Source organism: Bos indicus, chromosome 12, assembly GCF_029378745.1.
Source record: "Bos indicus isolate NIAB-ARS_2022 breed Sahiwal x Tharparkar chromosome 12, NIAB-ARS_B.indTharparkar_mat_pri_1.0, whole genome shotgun sequence".
NCBI lineage: Eukaryota > Metazoa > Chordata > Mammalia > Artiodactyla > Bovidae > Bos > Bos indicus.
The window spans coordinates 15,100,512-15,121,029 of NC_091771.1; the positions used below are offsets into that span (position 1 = coordinate 15,100,512).

The 20,518-nt window shown below is 38.4% G+C and overlaps 1 protein-coding gene across 2 annotated transcripts in view; it reads left to right on the plus strand.

Moving 5' to 3' along the window:
* The window catches only part of GPALPP1 (GPALPP motifs containing 1), a 33,126-nt gene extending 14,009 nt beyond the window's left edge, over positions 1-19,117 (plus strand). The window contains exons 5-9 of one of the 2 annotated variants that reach the window (XM_019971231.2): positions 1,734-1,865; positions 2,777-2,941; positions 7,331-7,429; positions 14,237-14,455; positions 15,081-19,117. In XM_019971231.2, coding sequence (XP_019826790.2) covers positions 1,734-1,865; positions 2,777-2,941; positions 7,331-7,429; positions 14,237-14,455 — 615 coding nt within the window. In that variant the 3' untranslated portion in view covers positions 15,081-19,117. Of the gene's footprint in view, positions 1-1,730; positions 1,866-2,776; positions 2,942-7,330; positions 7,430-14,236; positions 14,456-15,080 lie in introns of both variants that reach the window. The other variant, XM_019971230.2, reaches the window with a different exon arrangement.
* The last annotated feature ends 1,401 nt before the right edge of the window (positions 19,118-20,518 follow it).

Genomic DNA, 20,518 nt, shown 5'->3' on the forward strand with positions numbered 1-20,518 from the left:
GCCTGCCAGAGTCCTTAGATTGACACGCAGGTGGCAATGTCCAGACAGAGGAATGAACCCTGTCTCGTATCCCCTTATTAGGGGGAGGAAAACCTCTCCAGGTTTCCCATAGACCTCTCCTCATATTTCTGTGGCCCACACTGAATCATATGCCTATGCTCAAGCCATCAGTTGGGCACGAGGAGTGAGACCAAAGTGATTGGCTTAGAATTATCAGTTTTCCCCAGGAATTAGAGAAGGTTTTAGTTTCCTGAAGAAAGCATGATTCCAACCATCATGAACAAACACTGGGTTGTCTTAGCAATAGTTATTGGTTGGAGCTGTTACAGTTCCTACATATTTCAGGCCTCTACCTTTATAAAACTATCTCTTATTGGAAGAAAGTGTAAATATCATTAGCTTATCCCATCATCCTAAATGTCAACATTCTGTTGATACTATGTTTCTTGTAATTTTTAAAGTTTACTATACATCTGCTCGTTTTATATCACCAAGTATTAAGTTTGTAGGGGGCTATAAATATGTTTAAGATAATGTCTTTGCCATCAAAGAGCTTACTGTTGTTGAGAAAAGCTAAAACATTTAAAGTTAAATCTTTAGCAGTTGAAATAAAGGAAATAATAGTCTGCTGTAGTATAAGTAGAAAAAATACTGCCTTTGATCTTAGAATATTTAAGTCTTAGGTACAAGTTTTACAACCTCAGACGAGTTGTTTAATCTTTCCAAGTATATTTCTATAAACCTAGGTTTCCTCAGAAAGAAAATAGGAATAATGATGCTATTTCCCAGTTTTATTATGAGGTTCAAATGAGACAAAATCCAGTTATTGAGAGAGTGTGTGGCTTAGAGTCAGCCATAAGACAAGGTATAATTATCCACTTATTTGTACTGAGAACAATTGCTATAGAAGTTCAGAGAAGAAACCACAGAGAGTTAACATTGAGTGGTTAACAGGGAAAGTGTAAACAACACAAATTAACTCGCCTGGTCCTGGTAGTTGAAAAAATAAGAGGAAGAAACTACCGGTCCCAGTGGGAGTACAAACATCTTATTGTGATTCATCTTGTTGTTTATCTTACCCTCTCTCCTTCTGGAGGTCAAGGACTATTTTAAACCCTAGTGTATATAGCATCTAACACAGAGTCTTACATGAAAACCCTTTGTTAAAATGATTTACCAAAAACAATTTGAATTCCATTTTTGCAATAATGTGTCTCTGGAGTACTTTGGGCACCAAATGCACCCGTTTGGGCCAGCATTTTGGAAGGCACTGCACAGCACTTCTGTTTCAGTGGACCATACTAAATCATGGAGGCGAATATAGCTTCCAAGAACGTCATATTCATGTGTTTCTTCTTCCAAAGAGCTCTTTCTGTACCAGGAAAGAGAATGGCTTCAACTCTGTCTTCTCCGACCACTTCCTTGGAGTATTTCAGAGGAATTGTGAGGCCACATCTGTGTCCATCAGGAATAGAGCTGAGTGAGTTAATGAGCTCTGCCGTGGACACAGGGGCTGAGGTGGGACAGATCCCACGCCCTGGGTTTGTGGTCTCTGTTGGGTGCGCTTGACGAAGGCACAGGAAAGGTGCTCAGTGATTAGCCAGTGACACGGTGTTTGCTCCTTCGTTCTGTTTCCAGGTTATCGGTCTCAGTTAAATTTTGAGTAATTTAGGATCATTTTCTGTAATGTGTCACTCCACTCTTGGTTTAAAGGTCCTGTCTTGTTTCAGAAGGAAACGGATAGCAGTGAGGAGGAAGACATTGTCGGGCCGATGCCTGCCAAAGGACCAGTTAACTCCAGTGTAACAGCAGAGTTTGAAAAGAGGGCCCAGAGAATGAAAGAAAAACTGACCAAAGGAGATGACGTAAGTTTCAAATACACAGAACACTTTACTCTGAGAAATCGACCACATAGATCAAAAATCTCAATTTTGATAACAGACATTTAAAAAATGTCCTTCTGCATGTGTATGTATATAAAAATTTGGTCTCTAGGGTAACTCAGAAGCCGTAAAAGGAGAAAACTGACAGATTTGCACAATTAAAAATGACAGTATGGCAAAAGATAACATTAAGTCCAAAGAACAATAAATTAGATGAAAGTATAACATATTTGACAAGAAAAATCATCCATCTATTAAATCATTTTCTCTTCAGTTGAGTTCAGTTGCTCAGTTGTGTCTGACTCTGCGACCCCATGGACTGCAGCATGCCAGGTTTCCCTGTTCATCACCAACTCCCAGAGCTTACTCAAACTCACGTCCTTTGAGTCGGTGATGCCGACTCGATCCAACCATCTCATCCTCTGTCGTCCCCTTCTCCTTCTGCTTCTGCCTTCAGTCTTTCCCAGCATCAGAGTCTTTTCTAAGGAGTCAGTTCTTTACATCACATGGCCATAGTTTTAAAAGGAGCTTCAGCTTCAACATCAGTCCTTCCAATGAATATTCAGGACTGATCTCCTTTAGGATGGACTGGTTGGATCTCCTTGCAGTCCAAGGGACTCTCAAGAGTCTTCTCCAACACCACAGTTCAAAAGCATCAATTCTTCAGCACTCAGCTTTCTTTATAGTCCAACTCTCAACATCCATACATGACTACTGGAAAAACCATAGCTTTGACTAGACGGGCCTTTGTCTTTCTCCTAATGTCTTTTTCTCTTAACATCTGCCTCAGCTGAGAAGCATAGTCACTTAGGTAGTATTCTATACATGTATGCACACACGTCCACACTTTCCAGGATACTTTTTTTTTGTTTAACTTTTTATTTCTCTTAAAGGATTCATCTAAACCAATTACAAGAGAATCTTGGATGACTGAACTTCCTCCAGAAATGAAAGACTTTGGTCTCGGGCCCAGAACTTTTAAGAGAAGAGCTGATGGCAAATCTGGAGACCGATCAGTCTGGACCGACACGCCAGCCGACAGGGAAAGGAAAGCTAAGGTGAGAGGGCTTGTGTGTTCCTGTATTTCTGTCCACGTTGGCTCTATTTTGAAAAAAATAGAAGGCAGAATTATTCCAGGGTACTGTTTCTTAGCTTATGATTGCCAAGGGAAAAGATTTCCCCTGAAGGAAAGTTATAAGAAAAGAAAGCGACACCAGTTGCTTCCTGTGTATTCATTTATACTGTTTCCCAACAAATTGTCTCATTAAACCTCAAGAGAACCTGGAGACATAAGTTTATTAACCTCATTTTATGAAAGGAGATACTGTGCCCTATGAGGTCATTTTTTCTGGAATGAAATGCTGGTAAGTGATGAACAGTAATTCCGTTCTAGACCTTTCTGATTCCAAATCCCCCAGTCAAAATGTCTCCATGAAAGTTTCTTTTAAAATATCTTGGAAAAAACCAAAGCACAGATTAACCTAGCGAGTTAAGTGATAGTAGTGAGTGTCTCTGAAAGTAGCAGTAGCTCCAGTGCACTAAACTAACTTCACATTACTGTCAAGACAGGCAAAAAGCCCTTTCCTTAATACATTGAATAATTTACCAAAAAAAGAAAAAGGAAAAACTATGCATAAAATACATCATTATTATTAGATTTTCTTTTCTTGGATTTCTACACGTATTATGAAATATTCCATTGTTAAGAATCCAGCCAGTACTAACTCCTTAAATTCACTTCATCAGAAATTCCAATTTCCTTGAGTTGTGAGTGCGGTCTTAAATGCTTGACTAATTGGCGCCTTATGATTATAACTTATCAGTTTTAAATTAAACAGTTCCTTACTTAATTCATGCCCCTAACTCTGTTTGTCTTGTTCATTAGTACCTGGAATTATGAAGATTTCTATTTTCATTCTATAACCAAAAATTGAATGTCTCCTCTGGCAAGCATCATGTTTGGTCACAAGTGACAGAGAAAGCTCCTTAAGACACTTTGATTTTCATGAAGAATTGGTTGTGAAATAGTGTTGTTCTTAAAATGTGGGTGATGTGTGGAAATCACCTCATTTTAGCAGAATATGTGGCAAAACCATACGTTCTCTTTTACCCTGAAGACTCAAGGAAATCCGAGAGTTATAATGGACAGGTGAGGTGAACCACCACACCTGGGGGGAGAGGCAACGGAAGATGGGGGGTAGAAGTGAGCCACACCCCACAGCCCCACTGCTGGGCACGTGCCCTGAGGAAACCGCCATTGAGAAAGACATCAGTGTTCACTGCAGCACTGTTTACAATAGCTAGGACATGGAGGTAACCTAGATGTCCATCGACAGATGAATGAATAAAGAATTTGTGGTATTAATACATATACATAATGGAATATTACTCAGCCATAGAAAGGAATGCATTTGAGTCAGTTCTAATGAAGTAGATGAACCTAGAGCCTGTTACACAGAGTGAAGTAAGTCAGAAAGAGTAAAATTAATACTGTATATTAACACATACATACCGAATCTAGAAAGATGGTCCTGATGAACCTATTTGCAGGGCAGCAGTGGAGACGCAGACAGAACAGACTTGTGGACACAGCGGGGGAAGGGAAGGGTGAGACAGATTGAGAGCATAGTTTGGAAGCACACATTACCACGTGTCAAATAGGGAGCCAGTCGGGATTCGCTGTATGATTCAGGGAGCTCACACCGGGGCTCTGTGACAACCTGGAGGGGTGGAGCGGATATATATATACCTACGGTTGATTCGTGTTGCCATATGACAGAAGCCAACACAGTATTGTAAACCGATTATCCTCCAATTAATAAATAAATTTTAAAAAAGATGTGAGCCACACACTGTGAATGACTAGTGTTGGAATGCCTGGCTGCTCTTTCTTAACTGGTCTTTTATAAAAATAACTTACTGGCATTTTTATAATTTCACCTTTAAAATTGTCTCCAAAAAGACAACTTAATACCCTTGCTTACATGGATTTTTTTTTAATATTTTTTAAATATTTATTTATTTGGCTTACTCAGGTCTTACTTGCCGCATGGAGAATCTTCCATTGTGGCGTGTGGAATCTTTGATTGCAGCACACAGACTCTCCAGTTGTAGCGTGCAGGCTCAGCTGCCCCGTGGCCTGTGGCATCACAATTCCCCGACCTGGGATTGAACCTGTGTCCCCTGCATTGCAAGGCGGATTCTTGACCACCGGGAAAATCCCTTACATGGACTTTTTATTTGTGCTTTTTTCAGACCTCCTGTTCCTCATTGTGTGTGAGTACATGTCTAGCCTACAGCTAGATATGCAAGAAGTCTTCCTCAAAGGAAAATAACACAGAAAAATGGAACGAAGAGAAAGTAACCAGTACAATTTGAACTTAAGATTTTAGGTCCTGTGACTGAGTTCTTTAGATCTAGTCATTCTTTTTACGGTTGAAAATGTTTTGTTGTATATTTACAACAGACTAACAAAGGGATTATTAATACCCCTTAGATCTTATGTGGTTCTATATCACAGCATGTAATACTGCAGACTTATATTTGTGGTAGAATTTATCACAGAAAGTATCACAGAGCTGTCCTTTATAACGTGAAGTTGCTCAGTCATGTCCGACTCTGCAACCCCATGGGCCTACCATGCTCCTCTGTCCATGGAACTTTCCAGGCAAGAGTACTGGAGTGGGTTGCCATTTCCTTCTCAAAAGGATCTTCTCGACGCAGGGATCAAACCTCAGTCTCCCACATTGTAGGCAGACGCCTTACCGTCTGAGCCACCAGGGAAATCCTTTATAAAGGTCATGACTAATTTTTGATTTTTGTAATGGATCTTCGTCAAGTTTCCTTTTTTACTCTCTCTCCAAATATCCTTTTTGTGTGTTTTTTCCATCATTTCCCTCCTTTTTTTAAAAATTTATTTTATCATCTTACTTGTTATATTTGATTCCCCAGCGTTCATCTCCCTACCACTAATGCCAACATGGCCTAAATGAAGTAAGATTAGAAAGAAATGAAAGTGTTATGCATAAACTAATTGAATAAGATCTGTTATAATCTCACCTCCCAGTCTTGACTAGCTTTACTCTTAGAAGGTCAGGTCTTCACCTCCATCTTATCAGAACATCATTTTTCTCTTAATATTACAAGTAAAGAATCTGTTTCCGGGAAAATTGTTATGGAAAAATGAGAAATGAGCTACTCCTATGTTTTTTAACATACTTTATTAAGTACAGTGTTGTTTTAGTCCATTATTTAGATAAAAATTGGGCTCAGATGGTAAAGCGTCTGCCTACAATGTGAGAGACCTGGGTTTGATCCCTGGGTTGGGAAGATCCCCTGGAGAAGGAAATGGCAACCGACTCCAGTACTTTTGCCTAGAAAATTCCATGGACTGAGGAGCCTGGTAGGCTACAGTCCATGGGGTCGCAAAGAGTCAGACACGACTGAGCGACTTCACTTCACCTGACTTTCTTAAGCAAATAGCAACAGTATAAAAACATGCTTTGAGAAAAATAGTTTTCAGTTGTTTTTGTCTGAGCCTTATTCATTCCTGGTTGGGGCTGTATTTTGCTGAATATTTTTTTTTTCTAACCAAAATTTATTGGAAATTTACCTAAGTATTTCATCAGTGTGTGTGCTATAGTAAATGGTATATCTTTTTAAATTTCAAATTCTAATTGTTCCTTGCTGGTATGTTTTGTTTGTTGGCCTGGTATCCTACAGCTTTGCCGTGCATCTGTGTGTGCTCAGTCGTGTCCAACTCTTTGCAACCCCATGGTCAGTAGCCCATTGGGCTCCTCTGTCCATGGGATTTTCCAGGCAAGAATACTAGAGTGGGTTGCCCTTTCCTTCTCCAGGGAATCTTCCTGATCCAGGGATCAAATCCACACTTCTCTGTCTCCAGCATCAGCAGGCGGATTCTTTACCACTGAGCCGCCTGGGAAGCCCCAGCTTTGCTATACTTGCTTATTAATGCTAAGAGTTGTTTAATAGATCGTGGAGTTTTCTACATTGACACTCATATGTCTTCTGTGAATAAAGATAGTTTTATTTTTATTTTTCTATACCCCTTTTGTTTCTTTCTCTTAATTTTTTTCCCTCAAAAGTGCTTTTCCTGGTTTTGAAAACAGTAATGTAAGATTTCTTCTTAAGCCTTATTTTCTCAACTGCATTTTATTACCGTTTGTCAGACTCATCTCTGAGTTTGATAAAATCCAGTTAGTTGATTGGATGGAGGTTTTGTGGGCTTTTTTTCTTGTTTTCAGGAAAATGTTAGAGTAGGAGACTAACAGATCCCTTACCAAGAATATTACCATTTCTAGTGGGAAGAGAATCAACAGGCCTGGCTTTGTCTAGTCTCCTGTTAATCTGAATTAAAATGATAGTATTTCTTGTTCATTTTTTCCTGATAATGTGGTTCCGTAATGTGTTATCTGTTCATTCCTCAGGAGATGCAAGAAGCAAGAAAGTCATTCAGTAAGAAGGATGAAGAATATATACCATCAGGAAGGGATAAGAGATTGGCTGAGCAAGTATCCTCATACAGTGTAAGTCAGAGAGTAAAATGCATGACCTTGCTTTTTTTTTTTTTTTTACATCTTTTAATGCTCTTCTCATTTTTTCTCTTTTTCTTGTTTCTCTTTCTTTTATGTTTTTCTTTTCATCTCAGTCTTTTTCTATACATCTGTTCTGAAAAATACTCTCGTGTGTACATATATGTATACAAACATATGTGTATAATCCTCATGTTGTGGGCTTTTTTAATGCATCTCATAATATTTTCAGGTTTTTGGGGGTTTTTTAGTTTTGTTTTTTTATTTTTTTTTAATTAATTTATTTTAATTGGAGGCTAATTACTTTACAATATTGTATTAGTTTTGCCATACACTGACATGAATCCACCATGGGTGTACATGTGTTCCCCATCCTGAACCCCCCTCCCATCTCCCTCCCCATCCCATCCCTCTAGGTCATCCCAGTGCACCAGCCCCAAGCACCCTGTCTCATGCATTGAACCTGTACTGGCGATTCATTACACAGATGATAATATACATGTTTCAATGCCATTCTCCCAAATCATCCCACCCCAGTTCATTTTTTACTTGAATCATATATCAGAAATTCAATTCCTGGAGATGGGTAGCACATGATCAGAAAGTAAAGAGCCCTATTAACTCCTAGAGATCCCAATTCAAACATTTCTAAATATAAGCCAATATGGAATTTTGATGTAAAGATTTAAATAAAAGTATGAAACTTTAAAATACAGTTCAATTTAAATTTGAAAACAGTCAGGATTCATTGGGCAAACTATTATTTTTGTAATTGTCTCTTACTCATTAAAAAAAAAAAAAAAAACAGCAAAAAAAACCTAGTATTTCACTCAAAGAATAAATAAACCACTGAACCCTTCAGCTCCTGAAAGGTATTTAGGTGTTCAGGAAAACTACCTTCTATTCCCAGTGCATTAGTTTATAAAAAGTTCTATAAGCATTAAAAATATAGTTAGCAAAGTTTTCACAGACTTGAGAGTGCTTCACTCACAACAGCCTTAAAAAGACTTCTGTAGGAATCTTCATAGGAGCTTTATTCATAACAGCTAATTTCTTTGATAAGCCCAGGTATCTATCAGTAAGCAGGGGGCCAAGGGGGAGTATATATATGATGAAATACTACTTGGCAATAAACAGGAACAAATTGCAAATACATGCAACATTGTGGATTAATCTCAAAGTCATTATGCTGAGTGCAGGAAGTCGTACCCAAGATTTCATACACAGGTACCACTGTATGATTCCATTTATATGAAGCTCCACAGTAAGCAAAATGTGTCTGTGGTGGGAAAAAATCAGAATAGTCGTTGTTGGAGCAGGAGTGTGGAGATGGACAAGAAAGGAACATGCAGAGCTTCTGCAGTGATGGAAGTACATCCCACATATTGCTGGGAGTTCAAGTTGCAAAGCTCAGTGGATGCAGTGTTAAGATTTGCACATTTCATTCTATGTAAATTACTTTAAAAGAAAACAGTGTAAACAAATATAGAACATGTAATGATGTCTGCAATTTACTTTAAAATGCTTCCAAAAAATTAGGGTTTGAGTCTTATGGTGAAATTTTGGTTACTTATGAGACCTACTTTTCAAAATATTAATGTTGTTTTCAGACTGAACCACCTCCTAGTATTGATAAATTGAACAATCTTTATAAAATATGACCATGAAGGCAAAAGAGTTGGACACGACTGAGCGACTAAGCACAGGAAGGCAAAAGAAAAACCAAACAATTAGAATCTTAGCATGAATTTTCTAAAGCTTCTGAGAAACTATCACATTCAAAATTAATTGCCCTTGTTTTTTACAAATTAGTATAAAACATACACGTTTTGTTAAATTATTAAATTTGGTAAATCAACAAACTGGTCGTTTAGCAAATTGATCTCACATGAGTTGGCTTTTGGTGTGATTTTCTGTGAACTAACTGCTTCTAGATGTTTTTATTACTCACTTATAAGTTTGGTCCTCTGTCAGTCACAGAATGCAAATGTGCTAAACCAGGTAGACGGCACACCTGAAACAAACTGATACAACAGCTCATTTCTTTTATCATAACAACAGTCCACTTGAATTGTGTGGATTGACTATAATAGTCTACTGGTTTAACGTATTCCTCTGTCTTTCTTGGTGTTCAGTTTACTACTTCAGGGGGTCAGTCAGTGGAAACTGACCATTTTTCTTTGTCCACTGGTGCTCACTTTTTGTTACCTTCTGCAGTTTGGCCCATCAGCGTAGACCGTTTTCCTCAGCACCAGCTCTAGGAAGTGCAAGCAGGACTTCTACCGCTTCTCACAGTTTCTCCAAACTCTGCTCTCTGTTTCCTCCAGCTCTTTCTTAAATCTTCAGCCTTTCCCATCCAACTCTTGATAGCCTGTCTGCCTTCATCCTTATTGTCTCATTAGTGAATTATTATCTCATTAGTGGAAGAAGGGAGGGAAAATGTGGAGAAATTGCACTAAAAGGTTAAATTTTACAGTATAAATGTTTTACATTTATATGTACACATATAATTATATTCTCCATTATAGTTCTCCATCCCAGATTAACCCTACTCCTGTGCTTTCCATTCTCTTTCCCCCTCTGTTTATACCAAACTACCAGACAGAACCATCTGTTTTATGGGACACCTGTGTGAGAACCTGGGTGGATCTTCACAGCACAGGTTCCTGAGATCCATGGTGGCAGCTTTGATTCACTGCATCTGTCATGGGGCTCAGGAAGCTGTTTTTCTTTTCAACCAGTCAAGGGTGGAGAGAGATGGCCTTTCAAGTGTTTTTACTCAGTATTTACTGAGTATTGTCCCCTCAGAAAACTTCTCCTGGACATGTCATTATAAGTTTCAATAGTTTGCAGAGATACAATTTATAGCTTGTTTTATTATTCTTTTCAGTGTTTCAGATGGAATCTAAATGCCTTAGCAACATATTATCTATTATTATCCTTTAAAAATATGTATGAACAAGCTCTTCCTTAACAGTTGGAAATTTTATTTCATCCTTTTTTCTCCTTGAATACATAATTTCATTTCTCTTATGCCACAAATTTTATCTTAATGGAATCCACTTTTACGCTTGAAAGTCTTTTATGATTATATTTGAAAAGTCATATTTCACTTCAGCAAATCTATGCACATAAATTGAAACCAAAAGGTTTTAATTTCCTGTATCTAAAGTCTAAATGTTTACACTTTTCTTCCTTTTGGATTAAGTTGTAAAATCAGTTGATAAAAACAATATAAACATGTCTCAGATTTTGATAATTATTAAATGTCAAAAGTAAAATGTAAACCTTATATCTTAATGAAAGACCTTTTCTCCAGTTACTTTCTGGTCTTTCAATGAATGTTACTGCTAGAATAAGACAGATTTCAGCATCAAATATGTTCTTTATTTAGTTCATTTGTATAGTTAAGAGTCATATGGTTAAGAGTTAGGAAACCATGTTCACATACAGCAGTGGGTAAGAAAGGAACATGGTTCATTATCATGATGTCATTCAGTTCTTTAAACAGTTTCTATTTATGTACTTAAACCTCAGAATGATCTATTAACAAAAAATTACTATTATTAATGATATCCCAACTTTCACTCTGTCTCAACTTTGATTTTTTCTTTCACATCAGTCTCTGTTTTTTGTTTTGCAATTAGAACAGCTTGACATTTAGTAACTTCTCAGCTGAGGGCTGTTTCCATCTTTTTCCAAAGGGTACAAGTTGGCAGCATTGCCCCCTACTGGCTACTGAAGGGCGGGGCGAACAGGGACAGGAAGGACTGTAGTGCCCCGACTCCAGCCCCCTGAACAGCGTGTATTTCTCAGTCTCACTTTCCAAATCCGCATAATGGCAATAATAACATTTAATTTATATTGATTATAAATTTAGATGTTGTCCAGATTACAACATAGTAAATGCTCAGTAAATTGAATACTTAACATTTATTGACTGATTCTTATGTACCCCGATATGGTACTAAATCCTTTGTATTCTTTAGATGACCTAACTCCTACCTCATCCAAATATTTGGACATTACTGCTACTAGGGTTTATTATTTTACAGCTGAGAAACGTAGGCATAAATTACTTGCCTGTGATCAGCAAGTGTTGAAAATGTCAGCACCATCATTGCTACTCTGGTTTCTCCAAATTCAGCGCTTATGTTCTTAACTGTTTCTCCATGCCCTGTGTATTGATAGGTTATTTTTTCTTAACAATATTTGATTCTTTTTACCTCCACTTTCATTAAAAATAAAGATTTAGAAAGCACTTAACTTGCAAATCAATTTGTTTCCTAAAGATGTATGAAATGATCAGTGTATGAAATGAGAGGGATTGAGAAGTTGGAAATAGTGCTAATTTAAATAAATTCTTAACTATTACAGCATCCAGCTAGAGCTAAGTTTATAGGAAATAACCACATAACCTAGTTGACAAAGTCAGATCTCATTGTCACATCAGACAGGTGAGGCTGGCTTTCTGTGAAAAAGTCTGACTTCATTTCTCTGTTCAAATAAATATGATTATGATCATTTCTATGACACTTCTGAATTGTACCGTAGGTGGGTAGGTGCCATGAATTTGTCTTCTAATGAAATAAGATGCTGCCGCCTTCAACATTTCTTACCAGTTATTTTGCTTTCACTGAGCTCTCTTCATGTCTTTGCTCTCAAATATGTTCTCTGACAGGAGACAGGGTGTGGAAGAGATGTGGTTGTTAAGCAAAACTTACCGTCTTTCATTGTCCCATTCTGCAGTGTATCTGAATTCAGAAACATTCCAACAGCAGCAGAAATACCATTCCAAAAGGATATTACACTCTTTAAGAGAAATTATGTTTGAGACACAGAATAATAGCTCAAAGCCTCCTAGGTTTACCGTTCCTTGATTAGAAGTTTCGTTCATACCAGTATTGCAGGTTTTTTTATTTGATGCTCTGGAGCCTTGCTCCCCAAGACAGTGTTCTCTAATAAGATTCTGAAAGGCCTCTTCTTCATTAAATGGAAAAGGGCTGTAATAAAAGGGTAGATATCCTCACAAGATGCATTATCAGGCGAGTCCATTTTAAGTGAGGCTACATGAAGAAGCTGAGAATCACGGGTAGAGAACGTTGAAATTCCCTGTGCCTTCAATACCCCTTGGAATCCACTCTGTGTGGCCCCCAGGGATGGATACACACACAGCTGGTCTGTACTGCCTGCACCTACTCCCACATCTCACACCCTGCTCACACTCACACTGACACACACACACACACAGCAGTTGGATGGCTGCTGGTCTGTACTGCCCGCACGTGCTCCTGCATCTCACGCCCTGCTCTCTCACACACACACACACACACACACACACAGCAGTTGGATGGCTGCTGGTCTGTACTGCCTGCACGTACTCCCGCATCTCACGCCCTGCTCTCTCACACACACACACACACACACACACACAGCAGTTGGATGGCTGCTGGTCTGTACTGCCCGCACGTACTCCTGCATCTCACGCCCTGCTCCTCCAAACCAGGGCTATTCTGTCTTATCCTTTAACTAATACTGAAAGGTCTGTGATGAATCTCTAATTTATAAAAACCAGTTGCCTCTGCTCGAACCTCATCCTCCTAGATATATTTGAAAATGTGAAACTAATATCATACTATAAATCAGCTATACTTCGATTTTTTTAAAAAAGAAAATGTGAGCACCTTCCCCAGCTGAAAAGAAAGAGAATGAGGGCAATAAGGAAAGCTGAAAGGGACAGAAATCCTCTTGGCACACAGTCTATGCCAGGACCATGCAGACGTGACCTGCACCAGCCTTGGATTTTGTCTTCTCTGTGCCGTTGTTTTTCTGCTTTGAGTGTGCTTTCACTTCAGCCTGGCGGTGCCTGTCTTTTCCATTCCACCTACAAAGGCTTCGTGGACCAGCGCATCCATGAAGCTTTAATCAGGCTCCCAAGAGAGAAAGTAATTGCTCCTTTCTCTCCCGTTAACACTGACTCATCATACGATGCTTTGCATGATGGTTATTTAAACATTAGTTTCATGTCCATCTTGTTCTTTTTTGATCACGTGTCATGAGTTCATAGATACCTTTATTTTGGTTGAATTGAATTTGCCTCTGATACATATTTTCTTCAGAGATGCTGTCTCAGATTTAGAAAAACCATTGAGGGACTTCCCTGGTGGTCCAGGGGTTAAGAATCCACCTGCCAATGCAGGGGACATGGGTTCAGTCCGTGGCCCAGGAAGATGCTGCAAGCCGCAGAGCAGCTAAGCCTGTGCACCACAGCTGCTGAACCCATGTTCTAGAGCCCGAGAGCCGCAACTCCTGAAGCCCACGTGCTACAACTCCTGAAGCCTATACTGCAGCCTGTGCTCTGCAGCAGGAGAGGCCACTTCAGAAGCCCTCACACTGCAAGTCGGGAGTAGCCCCCTGCTCGCCAGATCTAGAGAAAGTCCTCGTGCAGTGAAGAAGACCCGGCACAGCCAAAATAAATAAAATTTTTTTAAGTATTAAAAAAAAGAAGGGGACTTCCCTGGTGGTCCCAGGGCTAAGACTCTGTGCTCCCAATGCAGGGGGCCTGGCTTCAGTCCCTGATCAGGAAACCAGATCCCACATGCCGCAACTAATACCCAGCACAGCCAAATAAATAAAAGTAATAAATTTTTTTTTAAAAAAGAAGAAAAACAGTTGGGGTTTGTAAATAGCCTCCCTTAATCTTCACCATTACCACTTCATCCCTTTGTTTCCTGATTATTATATTCTGCCAGTGACGTATCCCAACTAAGATTTTTATTTCTGCTGTCTTGCTCTCCCCAGGAATCAAAAAGGTCAGAATCTCTTATGGACATTCATCATAAAAAATTAAAGAATAAGGCTGCTGAAGATAAAAATAAGCCCCAAGAGAGAATACCATTTGACCGTGATACAGATCTCAAAGTTCATCGGTTTGATGAAGCTCAGAAAAAAGCCTTGATAAAGAAATCTAGAGAACTAAACAGCAGGTTTTCACATGGCAAAGGCAATATGTTTTTATAAGTAAGTATCTATCAGTAAGGCATATTTTCATATTGATAAATTTTGAACTTTTTTTCTAAATAGTTACCTATAACTGTAAAAATTGATTTCCTTTTATAATAAAGTAGATTATAAACCTGCAGATTTTTTTTTTTTCTAAATAAGTGTGAATTTTGAAAATTCAGCCTTGTGGAATAAATAATATGTTATCCCGGGAAAGTAGACTTGTCCTGATAATAACCTAACGGGGCATTACTATTCAGAATGCTAAAATAAAAGCTTTTCATTTGTCAGAAGCAGCAAAGAAAAGTGTGATTTGAAGCTTGAGTAAATATGCATGCTTTATTAAAGAATGAGGTTTCTTAGCAATTTTCTTATGTTATTAAATAAGATCACAGAAGATGTTCATTGCTTTTGAGAAATTCTGTGCAAGTTAAGGTTCAAAGCCATTACATCACTCGTACATAGCCCAAACTGACAAGGGTTCATAATTGTGATTGCATAAAAGCTAAGGTTGCTTCGTAAAATCTTTGTGATTTTTAATTGGATGAAACCTACATCAGTATTAAAGTGTGGCTTTAAGGGAAAATACTGTTCAGATGAGAATTATTTTCCGACTTACTGAATTTTCTTATTCTTACTTCAGGGGGATTTCCCTGTGCAATGAAGAAGAGTTGAAGAATACTCTTTTTTTCTGTCTGTCCAACTTTATTCCTTTCTTTTGAGTTTCTTAAGATTAGAGGATGACTTTAGTCTAAAAAAACCAAAAAGATTTACCTTGTTCTGTGCATCCTTTAAAGTCACGTGAAAACATAAAATTGGTGTGTCTTTTTAGAGGAGAATTTTATTTATATGTCTTTGGCTTCTGAGGACATGTGGGCTTTTCTTCAAATAATCATTTTTAGGATCCTTCCACCCACCCTCACAAGTGCTCCATAAGATCTGCTCAGGCCGATCCAGGGCGTCTCTCCCACAGCCCGAACCCACCATCAGATGTCACCAGCCTGCCCTGAGAGACTGAGTGGGATCCTCCCAGTGAATCCATGAATCTGAAGCTATTTTGGTTTCCCTCTAAACTGCAGTCAGTGAACAGACAACATTTACTTGAAAACAGAGGGTGTGAAGGTTTTTTCTATTTTGTTAGCAGTTTGCTTGTTTGGGCTATCAGAGCTTTTTCTTTGTGGTTTGGGTTTTTTGGTTGGTTGGTGTCACAAAGAGGGACCTGTGCATTATTTTGTGTGCTAAGGAAAAACCATTTTGATTTTTCCAACCTTAGTAAGTAATCCTAGAGGATGCCTTCAGAGGTCACACCATTAACCTTTAATGGTGTGAAGTCTGAGACCCGGGCTCTGTGTTCTTCACCAAACCTTTGTAAGTCTTTAAACTGCTTTGGGATGATCTGACTTGGCCCATTTTTATATGTAACATGTTTTAGCTAATTCATTGTGGACAGATCTCTGCAATCAACCATGAATAACTTTTTTTAAAAAAATCAAACTCATATTCCCCAGATATAAAAATGGAAAGTAATCAAAGCCACCGTGATGGAGGATGGTAAGTCTGTGATGCTTCAAGCATTGCCTCTGAAGATGTTAAACAGAAAATTCTCAACAGTTAGGCCTAAATTCAAATTCTGGAAGTTACACTTTCTTATAGATTAATCCCAATTGTTCTGCTAGTTCTGTGTTCTAGTTTTGATGCACATGGTTTTAATGGGGAAAGATTCTGAGTCCTAGTTCATTTAGGCTTCATGAAAATTGAGTATAAAACTGAGTGTTCAGTCAGATTATGGGCCAGATTCTTCTTCTTAGACTTCTTAGACTATACAAATACAATGATACCTTCCATAAGAGTAACCCACTCAAGAATGTTCCTGTTTAAAAGATGAATTTTTTTCTCCTGAGCAAATTGGAAAGGTTCCTAGTCTAAGCAGAATTGAACAGAGCTGCCTTTTGATTGAAGATGTCATTTTTAGTGGGTGATATTTTCTGAACACAAAACTTTGTAGAAGAGTATCTATTACTTTCACTGATTTTGTTATAATGTTTTTTCTTCTGATGAGATGTTTTCTAGTTCCTCATCCTCATGTAAATTCCTAATATATATATTTTTTGAGAAGCTTTTGGCATTTTTAAGATAAAAATGTGGTCTTTGAATACTTATTTTTGCTTTGCTTTCCTCACTGTAAAATAGAGAGATATTCCTATAGTATGTATTTATTGTTTCTCCCATAATGCTTGGAATGTCTGTAACCTCACCAACAGGGAGAAAATACTGATACTTTCCATGAGTGACCACATCACTGGTTCAGTTCAGTTCAGTCGCTCAGTCATGTCCGACTCTTCGCGACCCCATGAGTCGCAGCATGCCAGGCCTCCCTGTCCATCACCAACTCCCGGAGTTCACTCAGACTCACGTCCATCGAGTCAGTGATGCCATCCAGCCATCTCATCCTCTGTCGTCCCCTTCTCCTCCTGCCCCCAATCCCTCCCAGCATCAGAGTCTTTTCCAATGAGTCAACTCTTCGCGTGAGGTGGCCAAAGTACTGGAGTTTCAGCTTCAGCATCATTCCTTCCAAAGAAATCCCAGGGCTGATCTCCATCAGAATGGACCAGTTGGATCTCCTTGCAGTTCAAGGGACTCTCAGGAGTCTTCTCCAACACCACAGTTCAAAAGCATCAATTCTTCGGCGCTCAGCCTTCTTCACAGTCCAACTCTCACATCCATACATGACCACAGGAAAAACCATAGCCTTGACTAGACGAACCTTTGTTGACAAAGTAATGTCTCTGCTTTTGAATATGCTATCTAGGTTGGACATAACTTTCCTTCCAAGGAGTAAGCGTCTTTTAATTTCATGGCTGCAGTCACCATCTGCTGTGATTTTGGAGCCCAAAAAAGTAAAGTCTGACACTGTTTCCACTGTTTCCCCATCTATTTCCCATGAAGTGATGGGACCTGATGCCATGATCTTGGTTTTCTGAATGTTGAGCTTTAAGCCAACTTTTTCACTCTCCTCTTTCACTTTCATCAAGAGCCTTTTGAGTTCCTCTTCACTTTCTGCCATAAGGGTGGTGTCATCTGCATATCTGAGGTTATTGATATTTCTCCCGGCAATCTTGATTCCAGCTTGTGTTTCTTCCAGTCCAGCGTTTCTCATGATGTACTCTGCATATAAGTTAAACAAGCAGGGTGATAATATACAGCCTTGACGTACTCCTTTTCCTATTTGGAACCAGTCTGTTGTTCCATGTCCAGTTCTGTTGCTTCCTGACCTGCATACAGATTTCTCCACAGGTCTAATGCTATTTCACACCGCCCTGAGGACAGTTTTACAAAATGTGAGGCCAAACCAGAGTTTTTTTGCCCTGTGGAGACACTAAACCCAATATAACAACACTGACAATAAAAGAACAAAACAGCTGTTTGCACAGGATGGAAAAGTGGTCTTCATTTCCTCTCCTCCCCTCTTCAAAGCTGCCCAAGGCCTGAAAAATCAAGTCTGTGCTCCACCTGGCAGAAAATTGGGATTGTTGACATTTTCTAAGAACTTTTAATTTTCTTTACTTCTTGGCCCAATTTTGTAGAACTGTGACCTCTTTTGAAACCTAAAAATAAGAAAAAAGAACAACTCAAGTTCAAAGAGTGAAGCAGACACTTTTAACATTTTTTACTGTTTGGTGAAGGTGATGTTTTAAGTTCATTGTCCCTGAAATTATACGATTTTTGTTCCACTCTCTAAATTGTCATCTCAGATTTTGATGCTTCAAATAATACCAACATTACCAGTAAATCAATGGCTCTAGCAAGTGGGGGAATTGGCAGAAGAAACAAAAGGTGAGAGGTGGTAGCTACACCCATAATAAAGCTGTCTCATCAGATAACATTTTTTTTTTGTATCGGGAAAAATATCATAAATTAATCTCTATGCCCAAAGAAAAAGAAAAGCTACAGTTTTACTAAGAAGTTTTTATCTTGTTTGGGTGTAGCAGCTTCTTGACATTTGTCACTTGAACGTTTTATGGTTCTTTGAAGTAATGATATTTTTTAGAAATAAGGTTGATCTTTACATGGTACCAAGGCCTACATGCTCCATGCTCCAGAAGAGATAATCAGTCATTATATATAAATTAATTGATCCTGAAACATCTTGGTACTTTCTGTCTCTTATATAGGGTGGATAATGTTAACATTATTGCTTAGAAACATATGATCATGGGAGATAGTTTTTAGACTATTTACAGGAGCCCATATCACTTCACTTCCCTGTTTTCCGTGGCAGTGATAGGTATTATTAGGGAAAGGAAAATTCTCTCTTGAGTTGTATACCTAAAAGGAAGAATCAACATGGGGAAAGTCGCTAGAGAGAGTCACCCATAAAATAGCAACGCCAGGTCTTCTACTTGAGAATGTTAATTTTTTGTTGTTGTTGTTTGACTTCTGAAACCATCATGTAAGTTTGGTCTACAGCTTCAGAAGGTCATGCATTTCCTGTTCTTGGAGAGGTATATTTTTTTGCAGCTTAAATATTTACCGTGACTATAGTGTGTGCAAAATTAAAAAGCTATACACTGTCTTTCAATCTTTTCATTTTGATTTTATGATTAAAAGACTGTTTTTAGAAAAGAAGAATTTCTGAGGTTTTATTTTTTATGTATAAATAAAGATGCATCTATATCTGAAGTTGTGGCCTTTTATTTTTGCTTTATTTATTTTAATGTTAATTAGCTTATCTGAAGCAGGCAATGTTTTTAAAGAGAATGTCCTGTAAAGATTTATTCTAACCAGTCAGATCATTGTGGGGGTAAAGTCTTTCAACCCAACTCACTTGCCAGATTTTCATTATCCCAATATAACTGCAAATATTAAGTATTTGGGACTTCCCTGGTGGTTCAGTGGTTAAGACTCATACTCCCAATGCAAGGGGCATTGGTTTGAGCCCTGATTGGGGAAATAATATTCCTCATGCCACATAGCTTAGCCTTAAATAAAAAATTAACTATTTATTTAAAAACATAAGATAGACAATTTGGAAATGCTCTTAAGAGCACCATGGCACAAGAAGGGCTGACACTAGCTTTATAACCAAAATTTCATTGTTCTACATATTGAAAGATTATATGACAGTGGTGGGTTTTTCCTGGGTTGGTTGATTATGAGATTCTTTGGGTTTTGCTTTTTGTTTTGAGGGAGTTTTTTGCTTTGTTTTGTTTGGCTTTTCTAGTTTTCAGATTGTTCCAGAAAGCATATATTCTTTTATAGTCCCAGGGAGAAATGAGTTTTTTGTTTTTAAGTTCTAATTTTGTATTACACAGTGTCAGAAACTAAACGACTAGGGAGACAGGACTCAGGATTTCTCTCTTCCTTAACTGGGAAAGTGACCAAAGGAGACACTTGGCAATACAAAAGCTAAGCATTAAATGATAGGAATCTGGACATAGAGTATCAAGGAAAGAGAGCCTTTGAATTTTAAGATCATTTTCCTATAGTAAATATTTCTTGAGGAAATACTGCACTTGTTCATTCAGTAAACATTTGTTAAATACCTGGGTGTATTCTAGGTGCTAAGAACACAGTGGTGAACCAGACATTCGTAGCCCTTGTCCATGAAAGGAGGTTCTGTGCTAGTCACTACAGAGTGTTCACAGGTACGTAACCCAGATTCCCTGCCTCATGATAAGTGGGAGAGAAGAAGATGTCATTTAAAAAATAAGTGCACATGATATCGACTTAAAAAAAAAAGCATAACATGAGAGTTTTGAGTTAAGTTTTATTGGGGGCAAAATGAGAACTATAGCCCGGGAGACAGTATTTCAGATAGCTCTGAGAAACTGCTCCAATAAGGTAGGGGGGAAGGTCAGTATGTAGGTGATTTTGATGATGGGGGAGTACATGCAACTAAAGCACATATTTTTGCAGCAGGTTTCTGCAAGTCTCATGAAGGTTACTTCCAGTCATGAGCAGCAGTGGAGGATGAAGGAAAAAACCATGAAGTATTTTTGTGCTTTTCTAGATATGAGGAGATAAAAGAATTGGGTTCATAAAACCAGCTCCTAAAAATAACTATCTGAAGACCTGTTCTGG